The 21,470-nt window shown below is 36.1% G+C and overlaps 1 protein-coding gene across 3 annotated transcripts in view; it reads right to left on the bottom strand.

The window, feature by feature from the left end:
* Positions 1–21,470, bottom strand: part of LOC106666482 (transcription factor AP-4) — a 93,921-nt gene that overhangs the window by 58,692 nt on the left and 13,759 nt on the right. For all 3 annotated transcript variants that reach the window (XM_014393710.2, XM_014393709.1, XM_014393711.1), the window contains exon 2: positions 10,658–10,865. In XM_014393710.2, the coding sequence (XP_014249196.1) occupies positions 10,658–10,865 (208 nt within the window). The remainder of the gene's footprint in view (positions 1–10,657; positions 10,866–21,470) is intronic.

Here is a 21,470-nt window from a genome sequence, read left to right as displayed (position 1 = left end):
ATGAAAATATCGTGTGCAAAATAGCATGGACGGGGCATTGCACCTGTCGTTTTTTCAAGGTCTGTTACGGTCTCAATGCACTCCAATTAACAAGACTCCTAATGAATTCATAGATAATTACACCGAGACAATTGCATAAGCGAAAAATCAGTGGAGCGGCGACACACGTTTCCTCTTAGGGTCGAAAATCTATTTTTTCTCCTTATTAAGTCCCAAAATCTCGTATCAACTGCATTTATATTTGGGCTATAGGGTGATTATTCTCCGCCGTCTGCAGTTTCGAGAAAGGGAGATAAGAAGGTGTGTCGAGTTTTTGTGAGGGTTCGTAGTAGGCAGCCGGATCGTTACCATCCCCATGGCAACCCGGGCGGGGGTGGCTACACCCCAACATGACGTAGATCCAGAGATATTGATCCAGTTTAGAGTCTACACGTAACTCCACTACTCAGACAGGACCCAGTCACAGCTACATACTGAATGGCCGCTTTTCCCGCCGGCGCTCCTCCATAGTTCGACGTCGCCTTGTCTAAGCCCGTTCGACGGTATCGACCCGTGGCCGAGCTATGGATCGGAAATCGAAAGGACGATTAAAATGAAACGGGAAGGCACTGAAGATGGAAATTTACCCAGATTGTATTGTACCAGCCCACCTTGATCTCTCACTCGGATCTTACCGTCTAAAAACGATTATTGTTAATAACACTTGTTACCTCGAACAATAGCATAAACAACTCAATTAACTGGTTTTTTATTTGTCATATCCCTTTAAAGTGTTTTCTTCGTTGGTTGAATCTTTTTAAGAGAAATGGGAATAAACAACACATTAAGAAAAAACGAAGTAATTAATATAACTTGAGAAGACTGGTGAATACACGTTCCCCTGGGAAAGCGAATTATTATGAAAGAGCTACGCAAGGACTGTGTAAAAAAACTTAACCTCTCGACAGATAGGCATTGTAGAAATGTTGCTCCGTTAATGCGATCCTTATTTATCAAGTGTGGCATGTTAAAACTATAGGGTCAATAGGGATCGGGGAGGCTCTTTACGGGATTGGACGGTATTCCAGGACGCCCTAAACCGCATTAGAGCCGGCTCAGAAACAACACACTGGCACAATGCGAGGCAATGAAAAACGGTTTAACCGGGTTAAGGGGTTAATTTTAACTCGTAGAGTAGATTGGGAAAACGAGAAGTAGTAATTGTGAACGTCTCGAGGTAAAGAAGAATGTTGAATGGTCGTAAGAGTGGGGCGCAGTCAATGGCCGTCGATAGTACGCTCCCACAACCTTGTTCGGATCGCACTAAATTAACCCTGTGGGAACCCATCACTCATTAGACACCCAGAGATGGGCCTGGAAATCGTATAAGAAAAAAAGATACAATGATAAAAATTCGACAATAAAAGCTTGAAGTGTGTCTAACGACCGTATTGTTACTGTTGATGGACAGTGTTTCCTTCGGTAAAATCTTTTCTCGGGGATCCTTCTAGGATCGGTTACTGAACCCCGTAATTGTGAAACGGAATGGCATTTGTTGAAAGGATGTTGGATCAATTAGTAGGGCACGCCAACACACGGCCCATTCATGGCCACTTTACTCCGGCTACAATCGCCCGCTATGCAAATCCGCTGCATTTCCAGTTGTCGTGCAATGACAAAAAACCCGTTTAACAATAAGTCGAGACGTATCTTTAAAGTTTTCCCGCGTCTAAAATGCCACGGGGTATTTCGTTTACTACCGTGGCGTTACACTGACGGGCTGATCAGCTGATACCCACAACACAGAATACGCTTATCCGATGTAAACGCCCTGGCTGGCCTCGTTCTACTCCATTCATTAAATTTTGTAAAAAATGTGCAGTAATCTCTTTACATTTTTTCTTTAAAATATAATGTCAAGTATAAAAACAATAAGATCTTATAAATCGAGTGCTTTCTATGAAAGAACAAATAAAATGACGAAAAATAACGTGAAAAAATTGTTGATGGTTTTTTGTTTGCGTTGAAACATTTTAAATTGCTCATGTTTCCTATTTTATTGAGTGATTCCAGCCAAAAAGCCCCAAATAAAAATACAAAAAAATTGCGCTTTTTGTTAACTTGTAGATTTTACCGATAAGGGGAGAGAGTTAAATTTCCGTAAACATGTACAATTAAATCGAGTCACCACATTGTTATTTTTACAATTTTTACATGGAGAGAGAGAGTGAGAGAGAGAGTGTGTGTGTGAGTGAGAAGGAGAGAAGGAAAAAGAGAGAGGGAAAAGAGAGAAAGAGAAGAGAAGAGAAGAGAAGAGAGAGAAAGATCAATTGATTAAAAGTTTTATTTAACCACGCAATATTGAGTCTCATGGACCTTTCTCCCACTTAACAGAGAGAAGTGAAAAACTTAAGTTATGTCGTGTACATTATACATAAAATTTATGAAGACACTTTCGGTCTTTAGAATTCATTTTACATATAGAATACAAGAAAAAAGTTTTACATATTTTTTTAGTAAACATTTCACATTACATTTTTTTGGTTCATAAATTTATAAGATATGTATTTATTTATGAAAAAAAAAAATTAATAACGAAATAAAAAGAAAATACAATAAAATTTTTAGGAAGAATTTTTGATAGTTATGATTTTAAATTAATTAACCAATTAGTTTTTTATATTCGTCATTATTATAATTATTTAGAGAACACAAAAACATATAATATTAAATTATTTTTCCATGATTTTATGATGTTAATTATTTTGTATCAGATGTTAGGAAATAATACTTTGAATATTATTAAACGTCTTTATGCTGGCGGAAGAGGAAGAGAGACAGATAGATAGATAGATAGATAGAGAAGAGAGAGAGAGAGAGAGAGAGAGAGAGAGAGAGAGAGAGAGAGAGAGAGAGAGAGGAGAGAGAGAGAAAGAAAGAAAGAGAGAAGAGAGAGAGAGAATAATTTATTCTGGGACGAGGGCCCCCCAGTACACAATAAGGTCACATAATTCTTTTACAAATTGCACTTAATTTAATAAAGGTTTGTCGTTGGAACGTTATGGAACGTATAACATTGGCTTTGGACTTTAAATTGAATTCTAGAGTGTTTTTACGTGCCCATTCGTATATGGAATTCGGATCTTGCAGAATTTTAGGAAAAATCAAATGTAGCTCGTTGAGTTGAAAGGAATGATCAATTTACTTGGAAAAACTCCATAAAATAGTGCTTGCATACTTAATTGCAAACCACTGATAACACAATTTTTTTGGAATTAAAAAATTTAACCCTCGTTTTGTCAAAATGTTGCTAGGATTTAGAGACTGATTCTACCAGACAGACCAAGTACGTCAGTGTGATAATGCCGCATATATAGGGTAGTCCATCACTATCCGTCACAATCAGCAGGAACCGGCGAATTGTGCTAACTCGAGTTGTACAATGATAAAATATCACAGGAAACAATCCTTTACCAGAACCAAGTAACGTTTCGGTACGAACTTGGAAAATCCCGCGATATTTTTCGATTATCTAACTGATTATTTTACAACGTATGGAATTCCTTGTCCTAGATATTTTCCAAATTGGGTTTCAATTTATTTTTTTTATATAATGCCGATGTTACATAAGGAGAAAATTAGTACGGAGGTAATTTATCATATTAGAACAAAATACAACAATAAGAAAATAGAAGAAAGAAAACATAAGCAATTGTGTCTAATTTGTTATCATATTTTGCAGATAATTATTTAAAAGAATATTTAGACTTCAAGTTTTCGTAAAATGTACAAACACTTGAAGAGTTAGAATGAAAGACTAATATTGCTAAATTTGTCAATTGATAAAGAACTTTAAAATAGAGTTAACGATATAAAAGTTTATTATTATTATTTACTGTGGTAAAATAAAACGGGTACCGAACAGGCATGTTCTGTAATTGATTTAGTTTAAGGTTAACAAGGCAAGGTTTCAGGGAAAACAAAAGTTTCATGTATAGCGTGTGTTATCGTACAACCCGATGTTGGCGGGGCAGTGTATGTGAATGAGTTGCTTACTCGACCGATGCTAATTCATGTCTTGGAGGGCAATTGAGTGGCAAATCCCCGACCAACTAATTATTACAACTACCCATTACTAGCCGATTCGAGAAAACTACAACACGGGAAGCGATTACGCACGGGGATCTATTCCTGGGGATAATTGCTCTGATTTTGGGATAAAACGGAGGAAGTCATCATCTCGAAATAGAACCCGTGTTCCATTTTTTCCCCTCACTATGATAAATTAGCGTAATTTGCCGCGACCATTTTATACGCTTGAAAATAAACAAAGTTACTCAACGATATCGACAGACCTGGAAAATACTACTACTAAACATTTGAATTTAACAAGAGAAATATGTTATAACTGTAAAGGAATCAGTTGCTTTGAAGGAAGTAGTAGTTGTGGTTAAAGAGCAATTGTGTGCACGTTGAGCTGATTATCTGGAAGATTGAGGTGAGTCTAGACAGATTCACCTCCGATAAATCAGCCTGCTTCCATCCAAGGGCGGTCATGAATTACAGATCATCTATAAATATGAGATCTCACCCGTGACATGATTTACACAGCTGAAATGCTTTAAGTCGCTATTGTGTGCTGACGAGCTTATCGCCTCAGCTTAAATGACTCACATTTCGCGTTATTGACTATTAGGCACGGTTGAAAACTGCTGAACGCCAAGGTGTAATTCCTAACCTGTGCGTCATTTAACAGATATAAAATATAAAAAAAGCTGGTGTCGACAATCAGTTCGTGGTGGGGCGTAGAGATAAACTAGAAGAGAAGGTCAACGGAAACAGTCCGGACAGCCATTCACAAATCGGACGAGAAGCGGCTAGAAATACCGATGTGAAAAACCAGTGGAGACCCGGACCCTACGACAGACGGTCGCCCAAGGATGGCAGACACGGTATCTGGGTGAAGGTGGACCGGAGGTGCCCACACATTTCCCTTTCGCATCCCATTTTCTTAGTCCGACGTACGAGAATTAATTCAATTTCGAACAGTGCGGAAGCTGAAATATTTTTTTAAAAAATGTCTGCAAACACACGATGACAAAAATATTAAAGGATATCCGAACAAGTCGCGCCATTTTTAAAGTTGTTTGGCCATTTATAGACTAGCCAAAACCTGTTCTTAGCTTTCATCACCCTGAAAAAAGTTGAAACGGAGTAGAGCAATGCAGTACAAAAATAAAACACTTTGGACTATTAATTCACAATTGTATGAATCCATTTCCGACTTAAAGAAGAATAAACACATTGAATATTCCCAATTATTGAAAAAGAAGACGATACAATGATGAAGGGTGACCTTCGAATTTTTGAAGGTTTGAATTTTTAGAAACCGATGGTTTTATCATAAGATAAATGAATGAAGAGAAAAACTCAGTTCAATGAAAGAGTTACTGTACACAGTAGTATTCTACTATTTAATACTGTTAGTACCCTTACCACTAACTGTAAACAACACCAAGGGCTAATGTTTTCTAGCCAAAGTAAAAGAACCAAGAGCTGGTTGGAACAAAAATTGACGTCAAATTTAAGGAATGGATGAGGAACATAATATAGCGCATCTTGTGTAAGTTAGAGCATAAATATTTCGAACTTGTTACCGTCCTTATTCAAGGAGGCGGCTCAATCGTTTGAGATTAAGGTTATCGACGGATGGGCGAGAGGAAGCCGATAGCTTATCGCCGTTGTTCACAGATAAGGTTTTCATCGACATTTTTCTCCCTTTAGCCTCGTTCGGGGACCTTGTTCTGTTACAAACTACGGTCAAAATATAAATGATTGGTTAGAGATGTGGGTCAGACGGCGGCCGTTTTGGGGCTTACGTGACTCAAGGCACAGACGTCAAACTAATAATAGTCGGGGGGCCTTTATAACACCTGATTACTGGGTTAGTGACCCACCCGACGAAAGTATGACGAGGAAAACACTTTCGCTGCGTTACGTCTGAGCGACATCTCTAAGTTGGGCCTGTACAAAGGTGGCTCCAGACATGCGGGATTCGCAGTTATTCCCCGGGCAAAGATATCCGGTGCTCGCCGTGCTCGGTTTACTGTCGATTTTTTTGCCCGCTTCAAAGTGCACGAATATTCGTGAAGTAACCACACTCAAAGCCTCCAAACATTCGGGAACTGTAACTGTACATACCTTTAACCAACTGTCAACTGTTATTAACATCAACAGTAAGTGTATAATTCTATTTAATGCTATTTATTTTTCATTCATAAACAATTTCTAACTAGTATAGATGTATTAATTTACACAATAACAACGTAGCATTATTTTTTGATTGAGTATGGATTGGCCCAATGCAAGTTTTGACGTCCCTCGATGTATGGAACGATGCATGGAAACACGAAGAATGTAGGATGGGGCATCAGTACTCTGACTGATTAAAAAAAAGGATTCACTAATGGAATTACATTTCTTGTACCTTATACTTTTAAAAACCTGGTCTTAAAAGTATCGTAAAGTATAGCGTATGGAAAGTACCCTGAACAAAAGAAAAACAGGACTGATTTGACTTGTTCTCATGTTTATCAAAAACATTGAGTTTAAGACCTTTCAAGCAAAAATCAAATACACCTTGAATTCCCAATATGTCAAAAACATGTAAAATATGAAGTTCCTGTTCCATGCATTAAGCGGACTAACTGGTCATAATCATGTTGATCCGGCATAGGGTCACTTACTGGGCAGTCTCCATTTGCGGGTTTTTGAGCTATGGCATTGCGCCATCATCAGTGAAGAACTGCTCCTGTTTGTTCCTCTGAGTCCTGGCCCTGCGTTGTCAGACAGGACCATTAAGTGACCCTATGCCGGTTCAACACGAGTTTACTGAATCGCAGACCAAAACCCATCGTCAACTCTTGTCATTTTCAATAAAGAAAAACACTCCTCTTTTATATCATAATATTTAAGCCGTCATAAAATTGGTCAATGAGCAACCGTCTTTCACCTGGAGACTATGGCTAAGGGCAATTACCACATCGGTGGTAAAGTCTAGGGCCTGTCCAATGCCTTTGACACGATAAAAATGGAAAAATAAAGGAGAACGCCAAGAGCGGGAAGGTGTCGATGGTTCAGTAATACCATCCACCATCTCCTTTTCTTACCCCAAAAAATAACCGCAGCAGCTGCAATAACAGTTTCAGTTGTCCATCAGGATTGGTAGTAAACTGAGGATTCGCACGGCACTTGGCAAACATTTGGCGGGATTCGGCTAATACCGCTTGTTTGGAGCCACCTTAAAGAAAAAAACCGTGTACGAACTCCGTCGTCATCGTTAGCCTTGGGAATGACACGTGAAAAGGGGACAATCCGCTATTCAAATACCTAGATTCTTCGCATCGCAATTACTGATGAAACATAGGATGAAATCGAGAATAATAGAAATATCGTCGGTCGAGCTCTAACGTGGGAAGAGTGCTCAAATAGACGACCAGTCGACCTCACAAACAATCGGAGGGTCTCAAGAAAAAATGAAAAAAGCTTTTTGCTTACTAAGCCTCAGTTATATTTAAACAGGCCTTGAAAAAGTTCCGAAAATTACTAACGTGTAAAACTTCCCGATTTGGTCACTTCTGGTCTAATCATTTTATAATTGTATGGGCGCAGCTGTTTGCTTTCTACTCAAACGTTTCTTGGAACGCAATTTATTGAAAAGCAATAATACTCGGTTTTGGATGCAAGGGAATGTTAGTTTCAAAAATAACTAAGTTGAATAATTCGAGACATATTTTATGGTGTCGTGGTGGATGGTTCAGACCATTATAATACTTTATTTTTGTCAACTTGGTCTCAAATAAAATTTCCAAGGGCAATGCCCGTTTTAAGCCAATTCTCGAGATATACAACACCTCGATGGTATGATGTTTAAAAATAAATAAAAGCACTAACGATACATTACGACCTGATAAAACAATACAATAGAATTAACATATTTTCCTGCTGAGTAATTCTGACTCTTACCGCGGCCAGTTTGTAAACGAAGTCATTTTCAATGACGATACGAAGATTAAGTAAATACTGACGGTTTTGAATTTGTTTCGTGGATTGAACGGGCATTGAACTCCTAATTCAGCGAAATATTTGGCCAACTAATAAATATTTCTAGACAAATCCAATTGGCTTATAAGACTGATAAATGCAACGCAAACTTAAACGTACAATGAATTTTTATGGGGTCATATATGCCTACAAAATAAATAAATAAAAATAAAATTTGACAATTACAAGAGAACTATTTTTGACCTTAGAGTTATTGACTTGGAGAAATAATTACAATGATTGAAAGAAATTGATTCGATTTTAAAGTAACAATTGTCATAGTCAATTGTCAATTTACAAAATTGAAGGGAAACAGAATCATGTATGAAGAGGAAAAATAGTAAAAGCAATTTCGATCGATCACCATCGCGACGTTGGATTGACAAAACTGGGTCGACTTATGAATTTTTGAAGAACGGTGGCCCAGATGCCGTCCTGAGTACGACGAGCCATCTTAACTGTCCGTGTTCCAAATTGATTTGGCGAACGATCCCGAGAACGGTATAAATAAAAGTGCCGGTCTGTTTATATTGTCTATTTAGGGGAACAAATCGATCGCTTTGTCGATTAAACAAGGACTGCCTTTTTTCGCACCTCTTTACGAAGGAAAGAATAGTTGAACTTCAGATATCACACAAAAAGTCATATAAAAGGCATAAACTTAATTTGATGATTAAATTTACATTTTAAGTGCGTGTTTAAACGCAGAAAATTACTTGGTGTTATTAGTCTAGACATAGTATAGAATTACAAAAGAAAATATGATTATACGAACTAGACATACATAGAACTAGTAAATGCAAGGAGTAAAAAAGTGGAAAGAAGAACGTGAAATAAGTAAAATAGCGGATTAGGGTCATTAGAGGTGGAACGACGGCACGTGGCAATTACTGCACTTTTACGAACTACCTTATCAGGTGAAATGCCATTCGTTTTATCGCTACGGTGGCCTTTTTGCATAAATTTCCCAGCCGTGCCCGTTAAGAACCGCATAAATGTATAAACATTTTAGGCGGGATGAGCAGAATCGTTAACGATCGCAAATAGGGTAGTTAAAAAGCGAAAAAACCAGCTGAGCGATAGGAAAGAGAAGAGTCAATAGATCAATTAAACTCGAAGGAAAAAATGCAGATGGGGCGCAATTTCAGAAAACAAAAGGGGTCGGAGGTAAAAGTAGTTAAAAGAGTAGGGCGATGAAAGGAATCAGCTGGGCGAGGAGTACTAGTACTCCTAGCCCCATTCACCCTTGGCTCCCTCTTCACAAGCCTTTGACTCGGTAATTTTCGGCCCTACAAAGATTTTACACTACAAACTCTCTACTCTAATGAACATCCACTCACAGTTCTTATATTCACGTCTCCGAGGACCCTCTTGATCCTCTCGTGTCTTTCACCCTCGCCAATGTCAATGACTGCCGGTCATGACTCGTCATGAATTGGAGGGAGGTCAGTTTTGTTTATGTGCCCCAGCTGGCTTATCCTTCCGACAGGCAAACCCCGCGCAACTACCAGGAAATGAAAGGCAGGGAATGTTGTTTTGGTCTCATTTATCATCCAAACATCCCTGACACAATTCACAACAAATACAAATTCTGCATTTTAAACGACTTAATTTTATATTTTGTCCCCCCAAAAAAAATCAAATTAAACATTTATTTTCATCAAAAAGAAATAGTTTTGATTAAAAATTTGTTTTAAAAGCGTGTTGATGTGAGCATTTAACAGCTGTTTAAACGTCAAATTCTGAAAATGCAAATAAAACTTATTTCGATCTGTTAAATCCTCTAGGAAACAGCAGAATAAGCAAAAGTATATTTTATTTAGATATAAATGTTAAATCCGTTGGAAAATATATGGACAAATATACATACTATGAAACATTTCTTCGAGAGGCCTAATATAATCCCTTATAACATTTTTGTAAAAGGTCGTACTAAGAAGTGTGATCGTTTTACTTACAAAAAATACAATATAAAAATAGAAATTAGGCGGATTTTAGTTGAGAAATTTTTTGAAGGTTACTCAATATTACAAGCTACTGTTTTTAAAGTTAGTGCTTGGTTAAAAGTGCTTAAAGTTACTCCTTGGTAACGCCTGCAGTTACATAACACGTCTGTCAACTCAAAAGGCCCATTTGCATTCCGCCTGTACAAAACATGGTACATATGTGATTCCGGAACAGCATGCAGAGTTGTTTAGTCTTAATTTATAACGAGAAGTATGCATTAGCATGTAAATGAGGTGAAACCCAAGGATACGAGAGTTATCGGCTTAACCATATTCTAATAAGCAAAAGAGTGGCGGTCTGATGATTCCTCGAGGGGATCAGACCAGGCACCCAGATTTATTATAATCTTGATGAACAAAGGCATAATTACAATTATCTACTCACTGTCAGCCTGAAAGGCGATGGGCCCAAAGGTTCCGTTTTTATAGTCATATTTAAAATAGCTGTTATTTATAAGTCACTCATATGTGCTGAACATATTTAGCTGGAGGGTTACAGCTGTTCAAATACGGACTGGGAACCGACGAGCTGGTTTACTGGATGACGATATGAACGGGCTGCGACTTACCTTGCTTAACTTCTCTCCTTCGTGATGCGGCAGGAGCGTCCTCAGGGATTGGAAGCCGGCGTTGATGCTCTGCATCCTCCGCCTCTCGTTGGAGTTGGCGATTTCCCTCCGGATCCTCTTCTCCTGCTCCATCCCCGCCCCGGCCGCGGAACTTCCGTTGTGGTGGACTCTCGCGCTCACCGGCGATTCGGATCTCTCGCCGCTCAAACTGAAAAAGTCAAGATCCATCATTATCCTATATAAACTGATAATAAATTCTGTTTTTAAAATGTATTTTTTGGGTTAGTTTTTTTAAATTTAATTTTAAAGCTATTTGCCCAGCTGTGAGTCGGATGATGGATCTTTGAATGAGGCAATTTTGGTTATAAAGAGTGATAACCTTATTTTCTACACCCATTGCCAACAGAATAACGGGAGGACGTTGGATAATTATTTGTATGGGGCGTTCGGAAGAAAATGGTGTTTCGCGTTTTATATTTCGTAAATACCCAGCGAGACCGGGAAAATCCTTTCAAAAGTATACGGATTTCTGTTCTATTCAACCCGTCTGAATCGAATACGCCTAATATAAAACAATGAACTGCAAAAACAAAAAGCCGCCGAGTTCATAAAGTTTAGAAATGGACCTTTAATTTGTATAAAATATTCCGACGAAACGGTTCAACACATACTCAAAACACAATAGAGGAGACAAGGTGTAAAATCGTATTTAGAAAAGTTACCTAAGGAAAATTCTGTTTTTTAAATCGTCACATTAAAAAATAAAGGCATTATGAATATTTTAAATTCATTTTTCATGCTAAAAACACAAAAAAATATGAGAAAAACTAGAATCATCTAGAATTACATCAGGACTTGGCTGCAAAGGGACAGAAAACAGTAAAAGATGAAACGAATAATTTTATATGAACCTCCACGCTATTTCTTCAACAACATAATAAATTTTTTATTACAGAATAGGGGTTTTAAACTTACACAGTGATTATTTAGAGATCGTGAGATGCGGTCTGGTGTGATGTAGGTTTAGAAAAACATTTTCTTTATCGTACCAAAGTTTCGATCTTTATTGAGATCATCTTCAGGGCCTGGGATTTAAAAAACATTGTTTAAATTACACAAATACATATAAAATATGACTATGAATTTATACAATCATGTACATAATATATTTTAGGCTTAATTGAAGTATCTGTACACTCAAAGTATGTGTTTTCTGTGTCACGTTGTGTTTGTGTAGAGTGTTAGTGAGATAGATACGTCGACACAAAACACACTTTGAGTGAGTACAAATAATTTGATTAAACCTGAAATTTCTATATCGTGTACATCATTGTGTAAATTCATTTTCTCACCTTACATTTATTTGTATAATTTAAACAATGTTTATAAATCCCAGGCTCTAAAGAGTATCTCAATAAAGATCGAAACTTTGGCACTATAAAGAAAATGTTTTTTCTAAACCTACATCACACCAGACCGCATCTCACGATAACTAAATAATAATTAATTAATTGTCACTGATCACCACACGCTTACAAATTATGAAAGGAGGGCGTTATTTTTATAGATAAGGATCGTGAGTAAATATTTGAATGTGAATATTTCTCAAGACTTCAGTTTACAAGGACAGGAAGTGTCATTTGGAAACGAACCCGCTCTTATACAGCAATAATATTGCTGCAGAAAAGAAGGTCAATGTGTATACAGTTATTTTAGTTAAGATGTATCAATATTTTCGTACCGGTAAATATCTCGAATTCCCTCAAGACTTCATTTCAAAGGGAAAGTGTTATTTATTTCACACGACCCTGCATACATTTCACGCTCAACTGTACATATATATCTTTATAATATATTTTTTACATTCATAGTTTCGGTTTTAACATAACCCTTTAGTAAAGGAGGGACATGAAACTTAACAATGTTACATATTGTAAAATGTCCATTCTGAAATTATGCATCAAATAAAATATATAATTTACAAAAAAACGCCCGATGTTACACGGTAATTTTTTTAAATAAACCGTCACATAGTATGTTTTTAAAACAGTAGAAAAAGGAGGCCATTGTGTACACAGAGTTTAACTTAAAAACAAGATAAATATTTCTAAAAGCAAACAATGCCTCAATTTTGTCAAGATTAGACTTTAGTTTAAAATAACCTGAATTAAACGTCCAGATGGATTTAAATTCAACTATTTTATGTAAACCTACATGCATGAACTGTACTTCTTATAAATGTTAAAAAGACGTTGTTTTCCAACTTTTCCCTGATCATTTATGTAGACATTTTTATGGATATTTGATGTCTTTATTCGGAAATATAAAAAACAGAAGTCAATTGACCATACGAATGTAAACCAAAAAAAGCAAAACGGGACAGAACTGCTGTTTTTAAGAAAACACAAAAATGTTTATTTTTCCCTTGTTTAAACTGTTTAAGCCCAATCTATTTAAAATTAAAGGGATGGTTGAGATACAGGTTCATCCCACTGGCCACACAAGGACCACAATTTTTCTTAAAATTTATTTATTATATGTGGCTTTATCAAAAAGGTACGTTTATTGTCGTCTTCAGTTCAGTTTTATGCATGATTTGTTGAGTACATTGGCTTGTGAAATTTGGTCGTTAAAGATCATTTTGGTTTGCCTATCTTGGCTAGGTTGGTATGTCAAATTTATTTCGGCATTGTGTCAAGAATTATACACTAAAAATGGCGAAACACACGTCATTGACCAACCCTACGAGGATGGCTAGACCAAAAGATGGGTAACGACCAAATTTCAGATTCACCAACCCAAAGAAAATACGGCGAAATCTTAAAATATTGGTTAGTTTTGAATCACCCACCCCAACGACCACGAGTTGAACTCTTGCAGTTTTTTTGTGTGAATATTTTTAGCTTTTTAATGAAAGGTACATATGTAAGATCCATATAAAGACAAAAAGATTCCAAAAATCTACGTATATAAATGAAAGCCAGGAAAAAACCCCTTTTTTAAAAATAAAATTGTTAATTTAAAAAATAATACAGTTCAAAAGGTACCGGAATAGTTTTTTCTTCTTTATTTACACCTGCGTAAATTGCTGCACTTAAGAAAACTTTACAGCATTTTACAGCGTAAAAAAATGAACACAAATCTATACATAAACAAGAAAAAAGAGTAACTACTCATTAATAGACACTCCTACATATTAACATTAATCACTTTCACTGTCACTCAGGAGGTCGCGAGGCCATTGACGCTTCGGGGAAGATTATTTGGATGGGTGCGGGATAAAGGTTTCTGGTATGAGGGTTTGTGTGACTGTGAAACTTCTTCTAGTGGTTTTTCACAACTCCAAGGATGGGTATTAAGGTCATTCTAAATGATAAGATGGATACATAGAAAGTAGCAGTGATGATGGTTCAAAGGATTTTTGATTGTAGGGATTGAATGCGGAGGGTGGAAAGTTTTGTTGTACCCCAAAGTTCGATGCCGTATGCCCAAGTGGGTCTCAAAATAGTTGAATGAGTCGTTTATTTTGTCAAGTCAGTTTTGACCGTTTATCTAGCAATCGTCTGTTTGGCTGTTGTCTTTTGCGTTGCGAGTGAGGGTTCCAAGTAACAAGTTCGTCTTTGTATATACAATAGATGGTAGGAGAGGGATACTATTGAAGTAGGTGATAGCAGTGGTTATAATCCAAAGGGAGAAAGTGACATGTTCATATTTTTGTATGTTTATGGTCATAGAACCACTACTCAAGAATTGAGATGGCTTTGTAGGTTTCTGGCTGAAATGACATGAATTTATGAGAGCAAACGAGAGCGGTATCATCCGCATAGAAAGTAAGGATAGTTTCTTGAAGAGTAAGTATATCTGCAGTAGTATAGAGCATGGGCCCTAAGACACTTGCTTGCGGTACCACTGTATCTGTGCGATACCCGGCTGAGAGTGGCTACTGATGTCTTGTAGTATAAGTATCTGCCTGATACGTAGGTTTTTATGATGAGGTAGTAGGTAAAACGGGGAACTTTTCATTCTTCACACCTAGGAATACACCGGAGCAACACTCATTTTGCTACAGAGCGGTAACGATGATGTCTACAACGCGATGCTGAACGGAATGAAAATGTCTGAACCTAAAGTGGTGTTCAGTGACAATGTTATAAGAATGAAGGATGGGGAGAATGCGTTTATGCATTTTTTCCAGGATATTGTCCATTACCGAAATTTATTTGGGTTTTTAGGCTTTGGAATCATTCGGATGAGGGAAAATTTCTATTGGGATGGAAAGTATGTTGATCTAAGGAGAGAATTGTAAAGATTTTTTTAGGTAGTCGAAGGAATTTTGCGGTGATCAGGTCGAAACCAGGAGCTTTCTTTAAAGGCTTACGATATGGGATATTGGGTGTGAATGGTTTTGGTTGAGGGGAGAACCGGAATAGTTAATTTGAAAAGTTCTACATATGGTACGCGGATACATACTTATGTAACAAGACATAATTCAGGGCTAGTTTTTATATATAGTAATGACTTTAATTACGAATCCATTTTGCAGAAAATTCGTCGTAATTAAGGTGTTGCGACTGTTTTAAGATAGGCATCGACCTTTCTATTTTTATACCAGTACTGAAACCCAATTCAGGACTCGGGAAATAATAACTACCTAGACGGGACAATAGTAGGCCGTATTTACTCCGGAAATCACGTTGCCGGTTGTAGCCGTTTAGCCGGCGGCGGCTGTAAAGAACGGCATGTTCCAACGGATATAGCGATAAGAACCCAGTCCCATTCGTCAAGTGATGTACTGTTCTGTTCCCAGCCGTTCGGCCTTGACCGACATTCCCAATCCGAACGGACTTCAATTATCTAATTTGCATTCGGAATAGACGTTAAGCACTCTTATTACACGCTGATGGGATCGACACGGGTGCCAATTTACCCCCTTTCCCATTCAACAGGTACGAGGGAGATTCACCTGGGCCTTTTTAGGCAACCCGTTTATGCTAAAAGGGCCTATTAATTCCCAAAATTGTACTGTTCGCGATAAACAACGTAAAAAGAAGGCCTCGATGTGTCACCTTGCGATAAAACCACTCATTCCTATCTTTACGTCAAAGAAAATATTTTTAGCATAACACTCCTAAAAACAAAACTAAATTAAAACGATTAACTTGCAATCCCATTAACGATGTTATCAAAACTAAACAACACACTCTGATTTAGTTTAGAAAGAAAGCAATACCAAGAATCGATAAACAATTAACCTTTACAATCAATCCCATCTATAAATATATAATGAAGATTCTTTGCCTCATGACAGGAAATTATTTCTTTTTGTTCACTTATGGTATCCAAGCAGCCATTGTATTAAATATTTTATTGTATTATTAAGATTATAAACATAATTAAGTTATAATAAAATAGAACAACCGAGTATTCAACAGGATTTAAGGTCAGAAAATGTCACAATCTCAAATTCGTTATTAAGTATCAAGGGAAGTAGAAAAACATCACCCAACCATTTTTCTTAGACAGGTTATTGTGGTATACCCTTTCGAATTTTTGTCCTGTCTGACGACGATGGGAAACGAAAAACTACAGGACGTTTTTAATGAAATTCACTATAAACCATAACGAAGCGTAAGTAAACAAGCCTGCCAAGTTACACTTAAGTGTTTCATCTCACAATAAAACAATTTTTCATTAGTTATACTTTTTATGTAAGGCTTGGTTGAGATGAAAAATTCAGTGTCACGAGCTGGATTCGAACCAACGACCTTCAGCTGGTGGGTTAGAATCCGGCTCGTGACACTAACTTTTTAATCTCAACCAAAACCATGAATAAAAAGAATAATTAATTGAAATAATATGGTCAATTAGACCATTAAACATAAATGGGTTATGTATAATTTCTACAAATAACTCAGCTTCTGTATACATGATGCTAGATGCCAAACTAAACTAATAATAATAAGCGATGATGGAAATGACGAACTGAAAGACTATATTTTTGGTCAAATTGGTTTTAAACTTAAAATAAACTTGTAAAATAAATGTAAAGCTTATCATCTTCTTTAAAACATTGGGGTTCTCAAAAGCTTCAAATTTATTTTACATAGTAAATAAAGGGAAGTAAACAATTTAATGTTTTGTTGGTTTATCGACCAACTTATGCAATTTATCTCTTCGTTCTTATCAGGGATGTGGTCAAAAAAATATTTTTAATTTTAAATCTTCGCTTTCGGAACTTTATTGTAACCTTCTTCAGGGCTATACAAAAGGATATATAAAACATTTTAATTCTAGCCAATTTAACAACAAATATATATAAGAATAAGACACACAGTTTTGTACTTACTGATGTGGGATGTTAAACGATGGCCATACATGATGACTTAATTGTTTTTAGTAAAATGTATATAAATATACATGATTATTTATTTTATTGTATTTATATTCTTATTAACTATTTATTTGGATTGCAATTTATGTTATATAAAAGGATAGTTTAACTACTATGTTAAAAGAGGTTTTTAGCTAATAGTTTAGTATGATCTATGGATACAAAAGGGAAAGAAAATTTGTTAAAAGCTCCCTCCCTGTACAGGAAATAAACCGTACCTGAGAAAAACCTCACCACACTCGTCATTGTTTTTATTTTGTTTTGACTGTCTGTGATATTATATAAAACTATTCTAGTCATTTCATAGTTGAAAAGGTGAAGAAAAAAGTGAAAAGGTTTTCAGTGTTAACATGAAATAAAAGAATTTAAGTTTACATACTTCTACTAAAAATCAAGTACAAAAATGTGTCTTGTTCTTATATAATGTATATTTGAAGTTAAATTGACCAAAATTAATATATCATTTTGTAGAGCCCTGAAGAAGATACACTAAAATTCCGAAAGCTAGTTGAAAATTTAAAATTAAAAATATTTTCTTTGACCACATCCCTGATCACAACCAAGAGAACATTACAAACAAATTAAACAACAAAACTTTAAATTGGAGTAATTCATTCAATCTAAAAATACGCTTTAAAAAAAGGAAAATAATCATCAAAGCACCAATATCTTGTCTTTAGATGTGTTATTACGCTGTTAAATACATAAATAAATTAACGTCTATCGATGCTTGGTTTGTCAGATGATCGAAAACAGCAAACCCCAAGTTAATTTTTGTTAAAATACAATTTAAACTTAACAAAATAATTTAAACAGAAATAAACAAACCTAAGGATTATCATCCTTCAGTGCTTCATCTCAAGACTTTTTTGTGTATTTATCACAAGTTGACATAATTTGTGGGAGTTGTTAATTCTGTGTAAATGCGGAGAGACAGATAAAACCAGCGAGAGTAGGGGTCAGGAAATGACCAATCTTTGTAATATTTTTTTCGCAGGTTTTGACAGGTGTAGGGTACGTGTCGATTCTGTAACGTCCCGACTATGTCATTGTACGCAAATGGAGAAATTTTATTTATTCAGGACGTTTATATAGTACATTGTGTTTCGTGCGGGCTAACAACGCCAATTAAAATGCGTTCCATTGGTAATATTTGCAGAGCACTACCTTCTGCACGCCTGGCATCTTAAAGTGCTTACGGATATTAACGGACCTTCAAACAATGGAGGAACGTGGGAGTCGATTTTCCATGGTGATTTCGTTCATTGACGTAAAAGAAACTGTTACTTAATTGCTTTATTTTCAGTGCAAATTATTGAAATGGAGGTCTGCAGGCACATTTTTGCGCTTTTATTGCGAAATTTGTCAGTTACGCGAAGACTGAAAATACAGCGGCTATGAATAATTCCGGCAGTCTTGTAAAAAGAAAATAACAAGCTTCCCCTTTTGTTCGAAAGTCGGACCGCCTGTGGGAATCCCTGCATAGGATTATGTAACACCCCAGAACGGCTACAATCCCATCTGCGGCGGTGAATTTTTTAAAACTGTTTTATCCTCATCTTTTAAGCAGGCAAGGAGGCAGGTATGTCCTGTTCTTTAAGGGTGGGGAAAAAACCCAGGCGTTTTACTACAACAAAAAAAAGGGCAGGTTTGGGGTGTAGGAAACAGATGTGCGACACCAAGGTGGGCGCGAACCGGTAGGTAAAAAGGGGATGGGATGCGAAACCTGAGACTCCGTCACGTGAGAAAATATATTCTTATAACCCAAGAGTTACTTATTAAACGAAAACATTTCCATTCATAAAATACTTCCTTGCAATATGATTTCAACAAATAACAAGTAGAGAGCACTGCGCATATTTACAGGGTCTGTAATTAGCTATTTAGCACTCATGGTTTCGTTATATACGAAACACTGATTACGAAAAGTTGTTTGCTGTCAAATTGTTCTTAAATGACAGCTTTAACCCAATGTTTAAGAACATCTGTGATATTGGACAGACACCTTTTTTGTTTTCTAACCTAAGTACAACGTAGCACAGCAGTGATTTATTTATTACAACTATATTACTACGTGCCTAGTAATTTGACCGTTGTTTTTATTCTTCAAATTTTGAAAATATAGTTGTAAACACTACCATTCAGAACAGCAGTATGGCTATAGAGACGTATTATTTTACAAATGAAATGGTCAACCTCAGCACTTCTTTAAAGGGTAATTATTATAAAATTAGAACATATTATGTCCTACGAGTACCATAGTATTTATCTCTCTTCAAATATTTAATCGTGTGTATTTATGAGTGAGTTGAACGCACGGAAGCTTAATTCTTCCAGCCACTACTGGATATGTAAAAAACGATACTCTTCAGAATTGCGATTTTAAAGTTATCAAAATGTTCCGAGGTGAAGATGCACATTGTATTCAAAAGGAAGAGGTTTCGGCTTAATCAATTATACAGTCTGTCAGTCTTCAAGATTTTCTTATGCACATATCTCATTTTGCTCATATTCGACTTATCAAATTTTGCCCCGAGGGTACATAATTGTTTCTTTAATAGAAAAAAAATTCAAGCTAGGTTATATCGTTTTATTGTATAAAAGATATGCCATTATTTCGTTGGTGCCTGGAATATGCCGTTTCATAAGGTAAAATATCCCAGACACCCCCGAGTTGTCATATGGTCATCTTCATTTAACATTTGGATTAATAATAATATATACTAATAGTTGAAAATATCCAAGTTACTTTCTGTAGGCAAAAGTCGAGGTATAAACCTACTTCTACTAGTATTAAAATCCAACCTAGTTCCGTTGTGTTATTTATGTAATATTTATATAACTTTTTTTAAGAGAAAATATTATTTAAAACTGTAGCTTGGTCTTTACAAAGAATTTGGCCTTTTTATTATTCTGTTTTGGTCTATCATACTACTGAAGACGGCGAGAAGGCGAAATTGACAAAGTGAACGAGTATAACCAGAGAAGAGAGATCGACAACAACTAAATTAATTTTTAGTGTACACTAAAACTTAATCCCACACCCTAAATGACAAACCGTTCGAATACGCGAGTAATTATTTCAATTTAATTTTTTTAATTAGGTTCATATTATAAAAATATAAGCGGAACTTAGTAATAGCGGAATAATAAAAATAGTAATGTTTATTATTCTGTTTGGGTCTGTCATATTACTGAAGATGGCGAGAAGCCGAAATTAACAGACAAAAATAACAAGAATAAACAGACAAAAGTGAACGACAACTATCTGCTTAATTAATTATTACAGTATACTAAAACATAAGCCCACCCCCTAAATGATAACCCTCGCGAGTATGCCAGTAATTACTTTTTTAATTAGGTTCATATTATAAAAATATAACGGGAACTAGAAAATAGTGATCCAACATTATCATTACTTTCACTGATTTCGTGGTCCGCTTGACCAATTAATATATTACAATTAATTAAGGTTTTTAGTTGAGATAAAATAGTCAATGGCACGAGCGGGATTCGAACCCACGATTTTATCTCAATAACCCAATTTATTTTATAACCCAATTTTATCTCAACTAAAAACCTTAATTAATTGTAATATATTAATTGGTCAAGCGGACCCCGAAATTAGTGAATTTAATGATTTAAAATGAAGTATACTTCACTAAAGCTCTCCGTGGCCATTTCATTTGTTGTCGAGAATCCAATCCGATTACACGACATTTGAAAAATGGCAAAAAGGAGGGAAAATTCAAAAGATGGGGTTGAGATGGGAACTTAGTATCTGAGTGGATCGAGGTCACGATAGCTCAAGTGGTAGAGTAGCGGCGTATCTAGCCGAAGATCGTGGATTCGAATCCCGCTCGTGCCATTGACTTTTTTATCTCAACTAAAAACCTTAATTAATTGTAATTATCATTACTCGTGACACATTGTTTGAAAAAACTATATAAAAGGGAATCGATTAAAACGGAAATCAAATGATGATATATTTATCAATATAAAGGACCATTTTTCATACTGAAGATGATTATTTTACGGGGCATACAACATTGCTGGTTATGGCTACGCAAGACTACATGTATCTTACCCGCATACGATTAGAAAACTTAAATTTAATATTTAAAGTTTATAATTAAGTGTACTAAGTAAGTTTTATCATACGTGTTTATTTTATTAGATCCTGTCTCTACCTACGAGCGTTTAATTTTTCTGGTGATTGTACAGACCGATTGCGCTTTTTATCTCGAAAGACCACTCGACTGCAGAATATATCCAGACCGCAATTTACAGGGGAGGAGGAAAGAATGTGCCAAATATCGATTACGGCTGAAGAGTCAACGGAGCGTGGGGCGGAGCGGAGAAACTGCAGTTTTGTCTGTTAACTAACGGCCGTGATACAAATCGAGATGAACATCAATTGCG

This window comes from Cimex lectularius, unplaced genomic scaffold (assembly GCF_000648675.2).
Source record: "Cimex lectularius strain Harlan isolate CLEC.00 unplaced genomic scaffold, Clec_2.1 scaffold285, whole genome shotgun sequence".
Taxonomy (NCBI): Eukaryota; Metazoa; Arthropoda; class Insecta; order Hemiptera; family Cimicidae; genus Cimex; species Cimex lectularius.
The sequence above is the reverse complement of the archived record's forward strand: the minus strand, read 5'-3'. Positions and strand labels throughout refer to the sequence as shown.